At 45.2% G+C, this 17,160-nt stretch overlaps 1 protein-coding gene across 1 annotated transcript; it reads left to right on the forward strand.

Moving 5' to 3' along the window:
- The first annotated feature begins 11,479 nt into the window (after nt 1–11,479).
- Nucleotides 11,480–14,836, forward strand: LOC124665249 (chaperone protein ClpB1-like). Its single transcript, XM_047202670.1, has 7 exons — nt 11,480–12,635; nt 12,745–12,926; nt 13,021–13,302; nt 13,383–13,723; nt 13,807–14,083; nt 14,173–14,370; nt 14,488–14,836. The coding sequence occupies exons 1-7, from the start codon at nt 11,480–11,482 to the stop codon at nt 14,791–14,793; spliced, it is 2,742 nt and encodes a 913-aa protein (XP_047058626.1). The 3' UTR covers nt 14,794–14,836.
- Nucleotides 14,837–17,160: the final 2,324 nt, after the last annotated feature.

Raw genomic sequence — 17,160 nt, forward strand, 5'->3', positions numbered from 1 at the left:
GGCGCCGTTGCCGGGAGATCAAGACACGCTGCAAGGGGAGTCTCCACTTCTCAATCTCTTTACTTTGTTTTTGTCTTGCTTTATTTTATTTACTACTTTGTTTGCTGCACTAAATCAAAACACAAAAAAAAATTAGTTGCTAGTTTTACTTTATTTACTGTCTTGCTCTCTATATTAAAAACACAAAAAAAAAAATTAGTTACTTGTCTTTACTTTATTTGCCTAGTTTACTTTATTGCTGTATCATGAGTAATCCTGAAGTTGAAGTTCGTTCTTTTAAGCAACAAGGTGGAGAAAGTTTTAAAGATGCTTGGTATAGAATTAGTAATGCTCATCATAGGTGCATTAAGAAACACTCCACCACTATCCTTCTTAGGAACTTTTATGTTGGTTTATCTAGTTGGAATAGATATGTTCTTGATACCCTTTCGGGAGGTAATTTCCTAGGTACTCCCGCTTTAGAAGCTAGTTGCATCATTGAGAGTCTAGTTGGAATACCACCTGTTAATGAAGTTAAAATTGAAATCTCTCTTGAAGATGTTATGAAAAAATTGGAAACCATAGAGAAAATTTTTTCAAGTGTTGAAACTAAATTGGGAATGTTATTTGACAAAACTTATGAACTTGATAAATCCTTAGGAGGAATTGATGAAAGAATTAGTGTCCTAGGAACTTGTGTTGTCCATGATAATCAAACCAATAGGATTGATGAACTTGAAAAAGCTATGGGAACCTTGGGTTCAACCTTTTCTTCTCTCAAGTATAATGAGAAAGCCTATGTGGGGAAAGAGCAAAAATTCATGTACGCCTCTAAAGTGCCTAAACAAAAGAATTACTATAGGCCTAAAATTGCTAAAACCCCTAGCACCACCATAGAAAATTTAGATAATGGAGCACCTAAGGTACCCTCTGCAACAAGTTGTGTTTGCATGAAAAATAATAATGTTGATGCTTCTACTCTTGATGTTACTTGATTTGCACTTTCTGCGCCTAGCTGAAAGGCGTTAAAGAAAAACGCTTATGGGAGACAACCCATGTTTTTACTACAGTACTTTGTTTTATATTTGAGTCTTGGAAGTTGTTTACTACTGTAGCAACCTCTCCTTATCATGTTTTTGTGCCAAGTAAAGTTTCTATGTCAAAGTTGATGTTATATTTAGGATCGCTGCGCAGAAACAGCATTGCTGTCTGTCACGAATCTGGGCACAGTTCTCTGTAGAAAATTCGAAAAAATCTGCCAATTTACGAGCGTGATCCTCAGATATGTACGCAACTTTCATTAGTTTTGAGTTTTTCCATTTGAGCAAGTCTGGTGCCAGCTTTAAATTCGTCTTTACGGACTGTTCTGTTTTTGACAGATTCTGCCTTTTATTTCGCATTGCCTCTTTTGCTATGTTGGATTTATTTCTTTGATCCATTAATGTCCAGTAGCATTATGCAATGTCCAGAAGTGAAAATAATGATTGTGTCATCTCTGAATGTATGAATTATTAATTGTGCACTAACCCTCTAATGAGTTTGCTTGAAGTTTGGTGTGAAGGAAGTTTTCAAGGGTCAAGAGAGGAGAATGATATACTATGATCAAGAGGAGTGAAAGCTCTAAGCTTGGGGATGCCCCCGTGGTTCACCCCTGCATATTCTAAGAAGACTCAAGCGTCTAAGCTTGGGGATGCCCAAGGAATCCCCTTCTTCATCGACAACATCATCAGGTTCCTCCCCTGAAACTATATTTTTATTCAATCACATCTTGTGTTCTTTACTTGGAGCGTCGGTTTGTTTTTGTTTTTGTTTTTGTTTGAATAAGATGGATCCTAGCATTCACTTTGTGGGAGAGAGACACGCTCCGCTGTTGCATATGGACACATGTGTCCTTAGGCTTTACTCATAATGTTCATGGCGAAGTTTCTTCTTCGTTAAATTGTTATATGGTTAGAATTGGAAAATGCTACATGTAGTAATTCTAAAATGTCTTGGATAATGTGATACTTGGCAATTGTTGTGCTCATGTTTAAGCTCTTGCATCATATGCTTTGCACCCATTAATGAAGAAATACATAGAGCTTGCTAAAATTTGATTTGCATATTTGGTCTCTCTAAGGTCTAGATAATATCTAGTATTGAGTTTTGAACAACAAGGAAGACGGTGTAGAGTCTTATAATGTTTACAATATGTCTTTTATGTGAGTTTTGCTGCATTTGTCCATCCTTGAGTTTGCTTCAAATAACCTTGCTAGCCTAAACCTTGTATCGAGAGGGAATACTTCTCATGCATCCAAAATCCTTGAGCCAACTACTATGCCATTTGTGTCCACCATACCTACCTACTACATGGTATTTCTCCGCCATTCCAAAGTAAATTGCTTGAGTGCTACCTTTAAAATTCCATCATTCACCTTTGCAATATATAGCTCATGGGACAAAATAGCCTTAAAAACTATCGTAGTATTGAATATGTACTTATGCACTTTATCTTTTATTAAGTTGCTTGTTGTGCGATAACCATGCTTCGGGGAACGCCATCAACTATTGTTGAATATCATGTGAGTTGCTATGCATGTCCGTCTTGTCTGAAGGATCTATCATTTTAGTGGTTGGAGCATGCAAAATTGTTAGAGAAGAACATTGGGCCGCTAACTAAAGCCATGAACCATGGTTGAAGTTTCAGTTTTGGACATATATCCTCAATCTCATATGAGAATAATAATCATTGCTACATGCTTATGCATTTAAGAGGAGTCCATTATCTCGTTGTCCATGTTGTCCCGGTATGGATGTCTAAGTTGAGAATAATCAAAAGCGAGAAATCCAAAATGCGAGCTTTCTCCTTAGACCTTTGTACAGAGCGGCATGGAGGTACCCCTTTGTGACACTTGGTTGAAACATGGCATGCAAAGATCCGGTAGTCCAAGCTAAGTAGGACGAGGTGCGGACACTATTAGTACACTATGCATGAGGCTTGCAACTTGTAAGATATAATTTACATAACTCATATGCTTTATTACTACCGTTGACAAAATTGTTTCATGTTTCCAAAATAAAAGCTCTAGCACAAATACAGCAATCGATGCTTTCCTCTTTGAAGGACCATTCTTTTACTTTTATTGTTGAGTCAGTTTACCTATCTTCCTCCACCTTAAGAAGCAAACACTTGTGTGAACTGTGCATTGATTCCTACATACTTGCATATTGCACTTGTTATACTACTCTATGTTGACAATATCCATGAGATATACATGTTATAAGTTGAAAGCAACCGCTGAAACTTAATCTTCCTTTGTGTTGCTTCAATACCTTTACTTTGATTTATTGCTTTATGAGTTAACTCTTATGCAAGACTTATTGATGCTTGTCTTGAAGTACTATTCATGAAAAGTCTTTGCTATATGATTCACTTGTTTACTCATGTCATTACCTTTGTTTTGATCGCTGCATTCATTACATATGTTTACAAATAGTATGATCAAGATTATGATGGCATGTCACTTCGAAATTATCTTTGTTATCGTTTTACCTCGCTCGGGACGAGCGGAACTAAGCTTGGGGATGCCGATACGTCTCCAACGTATCGATAATTTCTTATGTTCCATGCTACTTTATTGATGATACCTACATGTTTTATGCACATTATATGTCATATTTATGCATTTTCCGGAACTAACCTATTAACAAGATGCCGAAGAGCCGATTGTCTGTTTTCTGCTGTTTTTGGTTTCAGAAATCCTAGTAAGGAAATATTCTCGGAATTGGACGAAACTTTCGCCCGGGGTCCTATTTTTGCACGAAGCTTCCGGAAGACCGAAGAGATAACGAAGTGGGGCCACGAGGCAGCCGGGGGACAGGGCGGTGCGGCCCGGGCCCCGGCCGCGCGGCCCTACCCCTGGGCACCTCGTGTGGCCCCCGCGTTGACCTTCCGCCTACTTAAAGTCTCCGTCGCGAAAACCCCGCATCGAGAGCCACGATACGGAAAACCTTCTAGAGACGCCGCCGCCGCGAATCCCATCTCGGGGATTCAGGAGATCGCCTCCGGCACCCTGCCGGAGAGGGGATTCATCTCCCGGAGGACTCTACACCGCCATGGTCGCCTCCGGAGTGATGAGTGAGTAGTTCACCCCTGGACCATGGGTCCATAGCAGTAGCTAGATGGTCGTCTTCTCCTTGTTGTGCTTCATTGTTGGATCTTGTGAGCTGCCTAACATGATCAAGATCATCTATATGTAATACTATATGTTGTGTTTGTCGGGATCCGATGGATAGAGAGTACTATGATTATGGTGATTATCAATCTATTGTTTATGTGTTGTTTATGATCTTGCATGCTCTCCGTTATTAGTAGAGGCTCTGGCCAAGTTTTTACTCTTAACTCCAAGAGGGAGTATTTATGCTCGATAGTGGGTTCATGCCTTCATTGACACTCGGGACAAGTGACGTAAAGTTCTAAGGTTGTGATGTGTCGTTGCCACTAGGGATAAAACATTGATTCTATGTCTAAGGATGTAGTTGTCGATTACATTACACACCATACTTAATGCAATTGTCTCGTTGCTTTGCAACTTAATACCGAATGGGGTTCGGATGATAACCCGAAGGTGGACTTTTTAGGCATAGATGCAGCTTGGATGGCGGTCTATGTACTTTGTCGTAATGCCCGGATTAAATCTCACTATATTTATCATATCATGTATATGCATTGTTATGCCTTTCTCTATTTGTCAATTGCCCGACTGTAATTTGTTCACCCAACATGCTTTTATCTTATGGGAGAGACACCTCTAGTGAACTCGTGGACCCCGGTCCTATTCTTTACATAGCATACAATCTATCGCAATTGTGTTTACTCGTTTTCTTTGCAAACATCTTCCACTCGATAGGTTTAATCCTTTGTTACAAGCAAGCCGGTGAGATTGACAACCTCACCGTTTCGTTGGGGCAAAGTACTTGGGTTGTGTTGTGCAGGTTCCGCGTTGGCGCCGGAATCCCCGGTGTTGCGCCGCATCACATTTCGCGACCATCAACCTTCAACGTGCTTCTTGGCTCCTCCCGGTTCGATTCAACCTTGGTTTCTTTCTCGAGGGAAAACTTGCCACCGTGCGCATCATACCTTCCTCTTGGGGTTCCCAACGGACGTGTACATCTACGCGCATCGGTGGGATTACTCTAACGCAATCCCATTATGTTGAGAAGATCTTGAGCCGGTTCGGCTATATTGATAGCAAGCCTTCTTCAACACCTTATGATCCCGAGTGTGACATTACGCAAGAACCGGAGAATCGCCATAGATCAATTGAGATATTCTCGGATCGTTGGCTCACTCATGTACTTAGCGAGCGCGACTAGACCCGACATCTCTTTTGCTTGTTAGCAAGTTGAGTAGGTTCATGTCAAACCCGGGTACTCGATCATTGGCATGCACTTGATAGGGTCATGCGCTACCTATGTGGTACAATGAGTTATGGGATTCACTATTCGGGGCACCCAGCTGTGCTTGAAGGATATAGTGATTCGAATTGGATCTCGGATGTAGCTGATCCGTACGCCACAAGTGGGTATGTATTTACCTTTGGAGGTGGCGCAGTTGTCATGGAGATCTTGCAAGCAAACCATATTGACGAGGTCAACTATGGAAGCAGAACTTATCGCTTTAGACACAACCACCGTTGAATCGGAATGGTTGCGTGAGCTCTTGATGGACTTGCCTCGTGGTTGAAAAACCTGTTCCGGCAATCCTTTTGAATTGTGACAATCAAACCGTAATTGTCAAAGTGAACAATTCTAAGGATAACGCGAAGTCATCAAGACACGTCAAGAGACGTTTGAAGTCTGTCAGGAAATTGCGAAACTCCGGAGTAATAACTGTTACATATATTCAAACAGACAAAAACTTGGCAGATCCCTTTACAAAGGGACTATCACGTAATGTGATAGAAAGTGCATCGAGGGAGATGGGTTTGAGACCCGTTGATGTTACACCATAGTGGTAACCCAACCTTTGTGATCGGAGATCCCGTGAATTAGGACCTGGGAAGAACAAACTAGTGGTTTAATTGAGGAGAGTATTATGCAACCCTCTCTATGTGAAGATGCACAACTCTCAATTGCTGTAAGGCAGGTTGGCGACAAGCCTTAATGTGTTTATGTTGGCTATTATAGCAAAGATGCTGTCCTACGGAGCATTCTTGAAATAACACACCTATATGAGTCCGATTGTTAAACGTCGCAGTCTATGAGATTTGGGTGATCTCTAGTAAACTCATGAAGAGACCATGAAGTATGACGCATATGCTTCACCCGCGGGGTAGGCTACCGGCAGCCATGTACTGGTCATGACTTTGAGTGAAACCCTGTTCACGCAAAACTTGCAATTCAAGGCTTAGTCCATTGTTCAAGTGTGAATGGATGTAGCTTAAGGTTCTAGGCGGAAGTTCAACTTAACAGTCTCCGCTGAAACACTGGTATATAAACAAGCAGCGAGTATTGGTAAATCTCTAAATGGGGATTTGAGATCTGGTGGGGGATTGTTGAAATATTGGGCCCACTTTTAGTGGCCCAAATTAGATTTCAGTTTTCCCTATAAATCTCAAAGCCCACATAGTGGCAGCCTTGTGAGTTTGAGCCCAAGTTGGTGGCAGCTCACTAGTGAGTGGCAAGTGGTGGGAAGTTTAGTCCCACATGGAAAGTTGGGAGGAAGTTAGACCACCTTATAAGGTGGGTTGTTTCACCACTAGTAAGTGAGTGAGAATAGGAGTGCTACACGCGCGCTCCTCCTCCTCCTCGCTCGCTCGTCTCGACACGACACGACACGACGCGCGCCGCGCTCGTGGTGAGTGGATTGAGCCTCGAGCCGAGACTTTCCTTACTTTTTGCAGCTCAGGAAAACGAACAGAGTCCTAGACGGACGCGTCGCAGTTAGTCGGTTCGGGTCGCTCCCGGATCGTGGGCTATCTGTAACCGACTCGAAACGTTCCCGAACCTTTATAATCTCTTGCCCGGCTACCGCAGAAACATACTGAATACACGAGTTAGGGTTTCCACCTCTCTCCGGAACCGCTAGTCCTTGCGATCCTGTACGGGAGAGGGCGAATTAGGTTTTTGGGAAGCGCTCTGCGCGACTGCTCAAGCTCTTCATCACGGGTCGTCTTCCGTCCAAGTCGGGCGGTGCTGCCTACCGTCGTCTTCAACGCCGTCTACTTCGACCCGTCGTTCCCGTCGTCAACAACGTTGTCATCAACAACGTTACTGCTGCGACATCATCTGCTACACCTCCACCGCCACCTCCACCAGATCGGTACGTGCGACATATCTCGATCTGTTTAGCGATTGATGCTTTACCGTTTGTGTTGCTGCTACTCATGTTGATTAATGCATCTAGTATGTTCGAGTTTCACATGTTAGTAGTTGCTGTAATCATGTTTTATATTCTGGAATTAATCATGGAAATTGTGCCTAATTATCCAACAATGTTATCCTTCATCTCAAATTGTCAAGTAACCCAACAGATAGAAGCTATATGAAACTTTGGGAGGCCTGGAACTCTAGAACTAGTGCAATTATGCCATTTGGATCCACGGTGACAAGCTTGTTGATGTTTATAAGTTTTGTGCTAACGGAAAACTGGTATACAAAGTCACTTACATGGAGCAGCACGCAGATGAGAACATGGACGGACAGAAGATAGAGACGAGGAGAAGGCGACGCGTCGGCGACCACCCAAACACGCGCCAGCGACCTACCATCGACTCCTACTGTTTGACCTCGAACGGAAGGAGTTTGTCGGCCTCCTACCACCTCCTGCACCACCGCCTAGACGACACGGGTGGCGAACCGCGATGGCAGCCAGGCACCGCTCCAGGAACCGCGTGGCGTGCTTGGCCTTGGCGAGCGACGAAGACGATGTCATCGATATTGGATCCATGCAAGAAGTGAGCCTAGCTCATTCGGTTAGGGAAGTGGATGTAGCCACCCAGGTTCAAGTCCCCACGGACGTAGAATTGGGTTCTTATTATTTAAAAAAAAAAACCACCGTAGGGGCTTCCCCTACCATATTCCTTTAAAAAAAAATATTGGATCCACGCGGGGGCCAACGCTGCCGCCACCGAAACAGTATTGGGGAAAGGGGACGGCGGACGACGGTAATACATCAGATGGGTGTGCGCGGGAAGCGCAGGCTGTGCGGGAGGGCTCTATGTTCATCTGAAGCTATGCCTATGTGACTCCGCTAATTCCAGCGCTGTCTATCCAAGATGCTCCCATCTGAAATTGGGGTTAAATATAGGTATTGCTCTATAGTCAAATATTCAGATCTTATTGTCTTTTTTTTTTTTGAAGTAAGATCTTATTGTCTTTAGGACCAGATACAGATGTTCTTTTCTCCATTATGGATTTTATACTACCAAAACAATTAAGTCAAATCTGTTATACCATCTCTTATCTCATAAAAAACATATGTACCTCTCCGTTCTATTAGATTATTTATCTAAATTTGAATATCTAGACACTATTTAATGAGTAGATACACCTAAATTTAGACAAATCTAAGATAAATTTTATCGAGCGGATAAAAGGAGTATATATATCTTTATAAAGCAACAATTGGTTGAATCTTCTTTTACTAAAATAATGCACCCCACAAAAGAGGAATGTAGGGAGAAGTTCTAGAAAGATTTTCAACCATGCGCTGCAATCAACAAAGGAACGAGGATAGAATCCGATGAATCTTCGTGGTGGATGGTCCGCATCCGCTCCACCATATCAGGAACCTCGTCTGGGTTGGACTTGAAGCTTGATCCAGACACCGTTCCGTTTTCGGAAAGAGGAAGGAAACTCGGCCCATGCCTCGACTGATGCATATAGCCGGACACTTTTCTTCTAAGCTGGAACCACCAGTTGAACCTAGCTTCTGCCTGCTGCTGCCTCTTCTGCTTCTTCAAGTCGAGGAACGTGAGAGTGCACCTGGCAGGGATGTTGTCGTTGCGGTCGACACACAGCGATCTCACCTGCTCACTCCTCTCGACAGTCAAAGACTTGAACCAGCTGCCGCTGCCCAGCGTCTGCTCCATGTGAAAGACGGTGTGCTCCCAATTCTTGTCCAAGATTTCTATGCAGATGTTGGTGCCAGACGCCGAGTGCTTAAAGTTGGTCGAGACAACCACATCGATGCAGTTCGGTATGCCCTTGTCAAAATCGACGACGTACATCTCGACTTTCCAAGTATGGCGGCGGAAGTACATGGTCTTTATCAGAGTCGGCGGGGTCCCAGGAGAAATCCGATCCAACTTTGAGTAGCCGGGTATTGCGAAGAGGCTCGTCGTAGACTCGGTAGGGGACGAGCCACCAGCCATGGTATGTATGCTTGTAATCTTCGATCAGTCGTCTAGCGCCTGTTTATAATGCTGTACCAGCTTCCGAGTCGACGTGGGATACGGTGGATAACAGAAGCGGGATCGATATCGATGGACTCAGTTACCGTCCACCGGTTTCAGTTACCGTTTGTTCACCGGATTGGTTAAGCGAACCCTGCCAAATTAAAGATTACATTGGGCCTTGCAAAGATATCTCGGAAGGTTTATATTTTTAAAGAGCAATTGGGCCTTTGGTTGAACGCCTAAGGCGCAACAGGTCAATTAGGTCTTACCCTAAAAAAAAAAAAAAAAAAAAGGTACGATCTGTCTATTGTAAAAAACTTTCTCACGGGAGCTGCGATACGCGCCATCCAGTCGCCCCGCCCACGTGACACCTTCTATGAGCCGGCCCAGTAGACGAGCTTCATTGTTTTGTTGCTTTTTTCCCACACGTTCGACTCGCTAGTTGTTCGGTTGAGTTTGTGTTTTTTGTCTGTTTTTTTTTTCTCTTTTCAAAATCTGAATATATTTAAATCTAAATATTTTTTAGAAATTGAGCTTTTAAAATTTTAAACATTTTAGAATTTGAATAGTTGGAAAGCTGAACAATTTCCAATACGTATATTATCTAAAATCTGAACATTTTCAAAATCTAAACAATCTTAGAATCTAAACATTTTTCAAATGTGAACACTTAAATTTTTTGATTTTTTTAAAAATAGAAACATTAAAAATTAGATTTTTTTTAAATCTACACATTTTCCAAAATCTGCAAATATTTTTCATATATAAACTTCCAAACCTACAGTCCCTACCGCTTCCACGCCGTTCTAGACTTTGGCAAACTCTCCCCTCCTACCTTTTATTATCTATTTGATGATCATCGATCTCCCACAACAATTTCCAACGAAAAACAAAGACCGATCCAATTTACGAATCTACCGAGCACAATCGCTAGTTTCGTCTTGCAACTGATCTGTATAGCTTGCAGACGCGGCATGAATGAATCCTGAGAAGTTCACACACAAGACAAATGAGGCGCCCAAAATTGTTGGAGCGTAACATATATGTGTATGAAATAGACAACATAGGCGCTTGCAACACAACGAAACAACCCATGAAACTTAAAAAATGGTAAACTCATAGACCTCTCAGTGCTAACATTTTAGGTGTCGATCCTCACCGAATCGATCACGTCGATGAAGAATCGAGCTCGCAAGAGCCATGTTGGGGCCGCATTAGGTACCTTGAACTCGTTCCGCTCGGTCCATCGTCTCAACGGGCTTAGCACCATAGAGAACTTGATATTCAAGCTCCACCATGAGGTATCTATGGTAGCACAACAAGCTCCGTGACATCACGACCATGGCAGCGCAACAGAAGGGACAACGAAGTACGAGCAGTAGGGAGAAGACTATCTAGGTGGAGACACTAGACCATTATAAACGACAAAGGATGATAGACGACGAGAGACACTAGGGAAGATGCATAATATTAATACAAGAGAAGAAGCACCAGAACTATGGTGAGAAGTGACCAGTCAATCGATGGGTCGGTTCATTGGTTAGTGCGAATTGTAAAAAAAAACGAGTTTATCCCATGCTCAATGAACATAGGTATTCCATATTTGAATATATTCTTTTTAAGAAGCAATAATATTTGCAACGCGACATTTGATCCGTCCCGCTTAGTAATTAAAACCAGTTAGGTTATTTAGATCCCTTTTTTTAGCAAATTAGGTTAATTTAAACAAGATAATACCTGTACTGACTTATACGAGATGCTGCATATTTGGAACCAGCCTTTGGAAAGAAAACATCATAAAAAGGCATTCCAAGAAAAAATGGAAACCAACGGTCAGGATGTTGTCTTTTGTCTCGTGCAATATATGGCAAATGACCCTGGAAGTTTCTGGGACATTCTTGTCCCCCCAAATCCCCCAAACTGACCGTCTTCCTGCCGCTTCCACGCCGTTCTAGACTTCCGGCGAACTCTCTCCTCCCACCTCTTATTGCCCATCTCATCGCCGATCCTCCCCACAGAAATTTCCGACGAAGACCAATCTAACCTACGAATCTCCCGATCACAAACAATCGCTAGTTTCTTCTTGCAGTTAATCTGTATAGCTTGCAGAAGCGGAAGGCATGAATCCCGAGAAGTTCACGCACAAGACCAATGAGGCGCTCGTGGCGGCGCAGGAGATGGCGTCGGAGGCCGGCCACGCGCAGCTCACGCCGCTGCACCTCGTGGCGGCGCTGGCGGCGGACAGGTCCGGCATCCTCCGGCAGGCCATCGCCCACGGCTCCGCCGGCAACGACTCCGCGGCCGAATCGTTCGAGCGCGTGGTTGCCGCTGCTCTCAAGAGGCTTCCATCCCAGTCCCCGCCGCCGGACACAATCCCGGCGTCAACGTCGCTGATCAAGGCCGTCCGCCGCGCGCAGTCGGCGCAGAAGTCGCGCGGCGACTCTCACCTCGCCGTCGACCAGCTCCTCATCGGCCTCCTCGAGGACTCACAGATCTCGGACGCGCTGAAGGAGGCCGGCGTGTCCGCGGCGCGGGTGAAGGCCGAGGTCGACAAGCTCCGGGGAGGCGACAACCGGCGCGTCGAGTCCGCGTCGGGGGACACCAACTTCCAGGCCCTCAAGACGTACGGCCGGGACCTCGTCGAGGTGGCGGGCAAGCTCGACCCCGTCATCGGTCGCGACGAGGAGATCCGCCGCGTGGTGCGGATCCTGTCGCGGCGCACCAAGAACAACCCCGTCCTCATCGGCGAGCCCGGCGTCGGCAAGACAGCCGTCGTGGAGGGGCTCGCGCAGCGCATCGTGCGCGGCGATGTGCCGAGCAACCTCCTCGACGTGCGGCTCGTGGCGCTCGACATGGGCGCGCTTGTCGCCGGCGCCAAGTACCGCGGCGAGTTCGAGGAGCGGCTCAAGGCCGTGCTCAAGGAGGTGGAGGAGGCCGAGGGGAAGGTGATACTGTTCATCGACGAGATCCACCTCGTGCTGGGCGCCGGGAGGACGGAGGGGTCCATGGACGCCGCCAACCTGTTCAAGCCAATGCTCGCCAGGGGGCAGCTTAGGTGCATTGGCGCGACTACTCTGGAGGAGTACAGGAAGTATGTCGAGAAGGACGCAGCGTTTGAGCGGCGGTTCCAGCAAGTGTTTGTGGCAGAGCCCAGTGTCCCCGACACCGTCAGTATTCTGAGAGGGCTCAAGGAGAAGTACGAGGGACACCATGGTGTGAGAATTCAGGATCGTGCACTGGTCGTCGCCGCGCAGCTCTCGTCGAGATACATCATGGGTAAGTGTTCTGTTCTTGCGAATTTGTTGATTGATATTAGGTTCCTGCTTGGTCAAATTTGATTTTTTCTTTCGCTTGTTAACTTAGGCGATTCTGCTGTTCTATACAGGTCGTCATCTGCCTGATAAAGCAATCGATTTAGTTGATGAGGCCTGCGCGAATGTGAGGGTGCAGCTTGACAGCCAGCCTGAAGAGATTGACAACCTCGAGAGGAAGAGGATCCAGCTGGAAGTCGAGCTTCATGCCCTCGAGAAGGAGAAGGACAAAGCTAGCAAAGCTCGGCTAGTTGAGGTGAGTGACTGGTGAAATTCGTGGTCTTGGTTTCTCTAATCTATGTAGTGTAGTTGCTCTGTTCTAATATGAGCAAAAAATCGAATCTTTTCAGGTCAGGAAAGAGCTGGACGATCTGAGGGACAAGCTGCAGCCCCTGCAGATGAAGTATCGCAAGGAGAAAGAGAGAATAGATGAGATCAGATCCCTGAAGCAACGTCGTGAAGAGCTGCAGTTCACTCTGCAAGAGGCCGAGCGCAGGATGGATTTGGCCCGTGTCGCCGACCTCAGATATGGTGCTCTGCAAGAGATTGACACTGCCATTGCCAAGCTAGAGGGTGAGACCGGCGAGAACTTGATGTTAACTGAGACGGTCGGCCCGGAGCAGATTGCTGAGGTATGATTCTTACAAACGATTTTATGATTTTGTTCACTTCTGGTATGTGCGATATTGTTTTGAGGCAATGTTCCCTACAGGTCGTGAGCCGCTGGACGGGCATTCCTGTTACTAGGCTTGGACAAAATGAGAAGGCGAGGCTGATTGGGCTGGCTGATAGACTGCATCAGAGGGTGGTCGGACAGTATGAAGCTGTCAATGCAGTTGGAGAGGCCGTTCTGAGGTCGAGGGCTGGTCTTGGACGGCCACAGCAGCCTACTGGTTCTTTCCTGTTCCTTGGACCAACTGGTGTCGGTAAAACTGAGCTCGCCAAGGCTCTTGCTGAGCAGCTGTTTGATGATGAGAACCTGCTTGTCCGCGTTGATATGTCTGAATACATGGAGCAGCATTCAGTTGCCCGGCTAATCGGAGCTCCACCTGGGTAAGTACCTCCCTAACTGAATATGTTCACTACGAGTGTGAATCATGTTTGCATTCCGATTTCTGAACTCCTCTGTGTTGCAGTTATGTTGGTCATGAGGAAGGAGGCCAACTGACCGAGCAAGTGCGGAGGAGGCCATACAGTGTCATCCTCTTCGATGAGGTTGAGAAGGCACATGTGGCAGTGTTCAACACTCTGCTCCAGGTTCTTGATGATGGGAGGCTAACTGACGGGCAAGGCAGGACGGTTGACTTCAGGAATACCGTGATCATCATGACTTCGAACCTCGGCGCTGAGCACCTCCTTGCCGGAATGGTGGGGAACTCAATGAAGGTTGCTCGTGATCTGGTCATGCAGGAGGTATGTACTGAAATTACTATTCCTCTTGTTTTCAATGGTATCATTTGACTATCCGATGCTAATGTTACTGTTGTTCTGAACATCTGTAGGTGAGGAGGCATTTCCGTCCGGAGCTATTGAATCGTCTAGATGAGATTGTGATCTTCGACCCTCTGTCGCACGAGCAACTGCGGAAGGTCGCTAGGCTTCAGATGAAAGATGTGGCAGTTCGACTTGCAGAAAGGGGCGTTGCTTTGGCCGTGACCGACGCTGCCCTGGATGTCATCCTGTCGCTCTCTTACGATCCGGTATGTGCTAGTTTCAAGTACCATCGTTCACCCGTAAAAGATCGAATAGTGCAGTAGGAGTATCTTAATTTTCTGTTCTTTGGATTCTAACTCTCGAATGTCTTTGTGGCTCAACAGGTCTACGGCGCTAGGCCAATTAGGAGATGGATCGAGAAGAGGATTGTCACCGAGCTCTCGAAGATGTTGATCCGCGAAGAGATCGATGAGAACTCCACGGTGTACGTCGATGCTTCTCTCGGAAAGGAAGAGCTGACATATAGGGTCGACAAGAATGGAGGAGTGGTGAACGCGCAGACGGGCCAGAAATCTGATATCCTCATCCAAGTGCCCAGTGGAGCTGTCGGGAGCGATGCGATGCAAGCCGTGAAAAGGATGAAGATTTCTCAGGACGGTGGGGATGTAGATGACATGGAAGAAGAGTAGAAGCTACAAAGATTGATCTCGTGTTATAGTTTAAAGTGGAGTAGTAGGCTACTATCCAAATTGTTTTTGTGGAAAAAGTTGCAAATTTCGTGTTCTTAGATGGTTCGGAAGTCTATATGGTGAAATAGAATGATAGGAGTGGTGTTTTGGAACGTGGGAGCATATGCTCCTCTATTTTGAAATACATACATCTAACGCATATTTCAAAATTTAAAAAAGTTGACAAAAAATTCACACATACATGAAGCGCTCACAAAATCATTTTTATAAAATGAATTTTCTCGTTTTTACATAAATCATAAGAAAATATTATTTTATCGTGAAACTTAGTGAATGCACATACATCGAAGAGATGTACGTGTAGAACATTAATTTTTTTTAATATTTTAAGATATGATTTTCCAGTAGAGGGAGTACACAGCTCCCAGAAGCCAAATTAAATTTCCGAAAATATAATGAAATTAAATCAAAATTTGGACGCTCAAGTTCTTTAGTTACCTTGTTATATCTATATATATCAGAATATGCATGCTTTGAGTGTATGGGTCTATATGAACAAAAAAATAGTGGTTTAAATAAGAAAGAATGGCTTTCCAAAATACGCTATGCACTTTATAACGTGCTAATAGTGCGCTATTTTATAAAATATCACTTGACAAAAAATATAAGAAATAAAAAACCTCTAAGGATTTCTGCAGCTAAAAAATTACTCAGATCACAATAATCAACAAATCAAATAAATGAAGTCTAGATCACAATTAAAAACAAAGATTTATCACAATCTAATATGTACCATCCACAATTCAAGGGCCTAGACAACTACCCAGTCGGTATGTATTGTCCAGATAAAATCCTAACGAGCCAACAACATAGTAGTAGCTAACTAAAATCAGATAGATTAGATGAGCTTGGGCAGCGGGGAACTTCGGCGGTGCTGGGCAGCGAGGCGGTTGCCTCAGGACCTCGGCGGTGGCTCCAGTGCTGTGTCGCCGCACAGGAGGTGTGTGAGTCAGTGGAGTGCGAGCTGGCGGAGTTCCTGCTATCCGATTGCATGGGGATGTGTATGCTCGATTGCTCCGGACGAAAGCCTAACCGCGCGACATTCGTGGATGTTGTCGTCCTCCTTGGGGGGCGGTCGTGGAGCTCTTCGACCTTCACTACCCTCGGGTTCACGTCTTCGGGTGAAAGCCTGGATCCTGCCTTGTGGGATCGGACGACGGCGTCGTTCCATCGTCGCTTCCCCTCTTGAGGGCGTCTATCTTGAAGACGGTGATCCCCTTCGCGCACTCCGGCGGGCTGGTCGCACACGACATTTGGGTTGGCAGGAGGTCAACCGGAGATGCGGGTGTTCCGGGTGGAGGCTTGAGAGGCAACGACGATGGTGGTGACCAAGGTTTGGTTGCGGCAAGGTCATGTTAGTCGGCTCCGTTCCGGCGTGTCCGAATGTCTTCGTGGTGGTCTCCTCTTACTACGAAGTCGAAGCTGCCCTTGGCGGTGTACGATGACCTTTGAGGGGCGGTCCGGTGAAGATCCTATTCGGCGCTTGTCTTGCGCATCTCCTCTCCGAGGCTCGTCTTCAGAATCGAAGCTGCCGGTCTCACCTCGTAGAGCCATCTTTTTGGCATAGGCCGACTTGAGCTTCTTGTGTAGCTTTTGTGGGTAGCCAGGGTGGCTAGTTATGCTCTTTGTGGCGGTGTGTGTTGTTGTGGGTGTGCTTACTGTTGTTGTAGGTTTTCGCCCGATTTTCTTCTAAAAACCGGGCATCTTTTTGATAAGGTAATTTTTTTTGCCTCCGGTTAAAAAAAAAGATAAATTAGATGAAGAATGCATGCGATCATCATCCAATTTAGAAGAAGAACCCGTGTATTGAGCTTATCATCACGAAAAGCTAGAAATAATTTTTTTCTACGCTAACAAACTTTCTTTCGTTGTGTTGCATCGTTGTGATATTAATTCTTTTTCTTCAACATGTACGCATCATGTGAGGAGTGAAGGACTATCAAGGTGGTTCCATGATTGTCGACGAATTGAATGGCTAGGGTTAAAAATAGGAATTTCAGCGGCTCATGGGTCAAAAGGTTCGAAATGGCTAGTTGGCTGCTTCATTTCTATGCGAAAAATAACGTCGCTATAACGCTACGAAAAATAGTACTTATAGCGTCGTCGCTAATAGTGAGGATTAGCGTCGCAATGAGCCAAAATACATAGCGTAGCGCTCACTCTTTAAACATGATATAGCACCGCTAAACACAGAAATAGGGCACTATTTTTTTTCGTTGGTCTGTATACATCGGTCGGCTAGCAGATTGAGATCTCGTTAAATCTTTCAGTAAGTCTGGGCCGAACGAGTTACTATGCTTCCGCTCG

Source organism: Lolium rigidum, chromosome 6 (assembly GCF_022539505.1).
Source record: "Lolium rigidum isolate FL_2022 chromosome 6, APGP_CSIRO_Lrig_0.1, whole genome shotgun sequence".
Lineage (NCBI taxonomy): Eukaryota > Viridiplantae > Streptophyta > Magnoliopsida > Poales > Poaceae > Lolium > Lolium rigidum.

What these genes read in the sequence shown, in the direction of transcription:
- LOC124665249 (XM_047202670.1), top strand. Translation starts at nt 11,480, where the DNA reads ATGAATCCCGAGAAGTTCACGCACAAGACCAATGAGGCGCTCGTGGCG. An exon ending in GTGATCTGGTCATGCAGGAG is followed by an intron (nt 14,084 to 14,172) that starts GTATGTACTGAA and finishes GAACATCTGTAG; the next exon opens with GTGAGGAGGCATTTCCGTCC. An exon ending in TGTCGCTCTCTTACGATCCG is followed by an intron (nt 14,371 to 14,487) that starts GTATGTGCTAGT and finishes GTGGCTCAACAG; the next exon opens with GTCTACGGCGCTAGGCCAAT.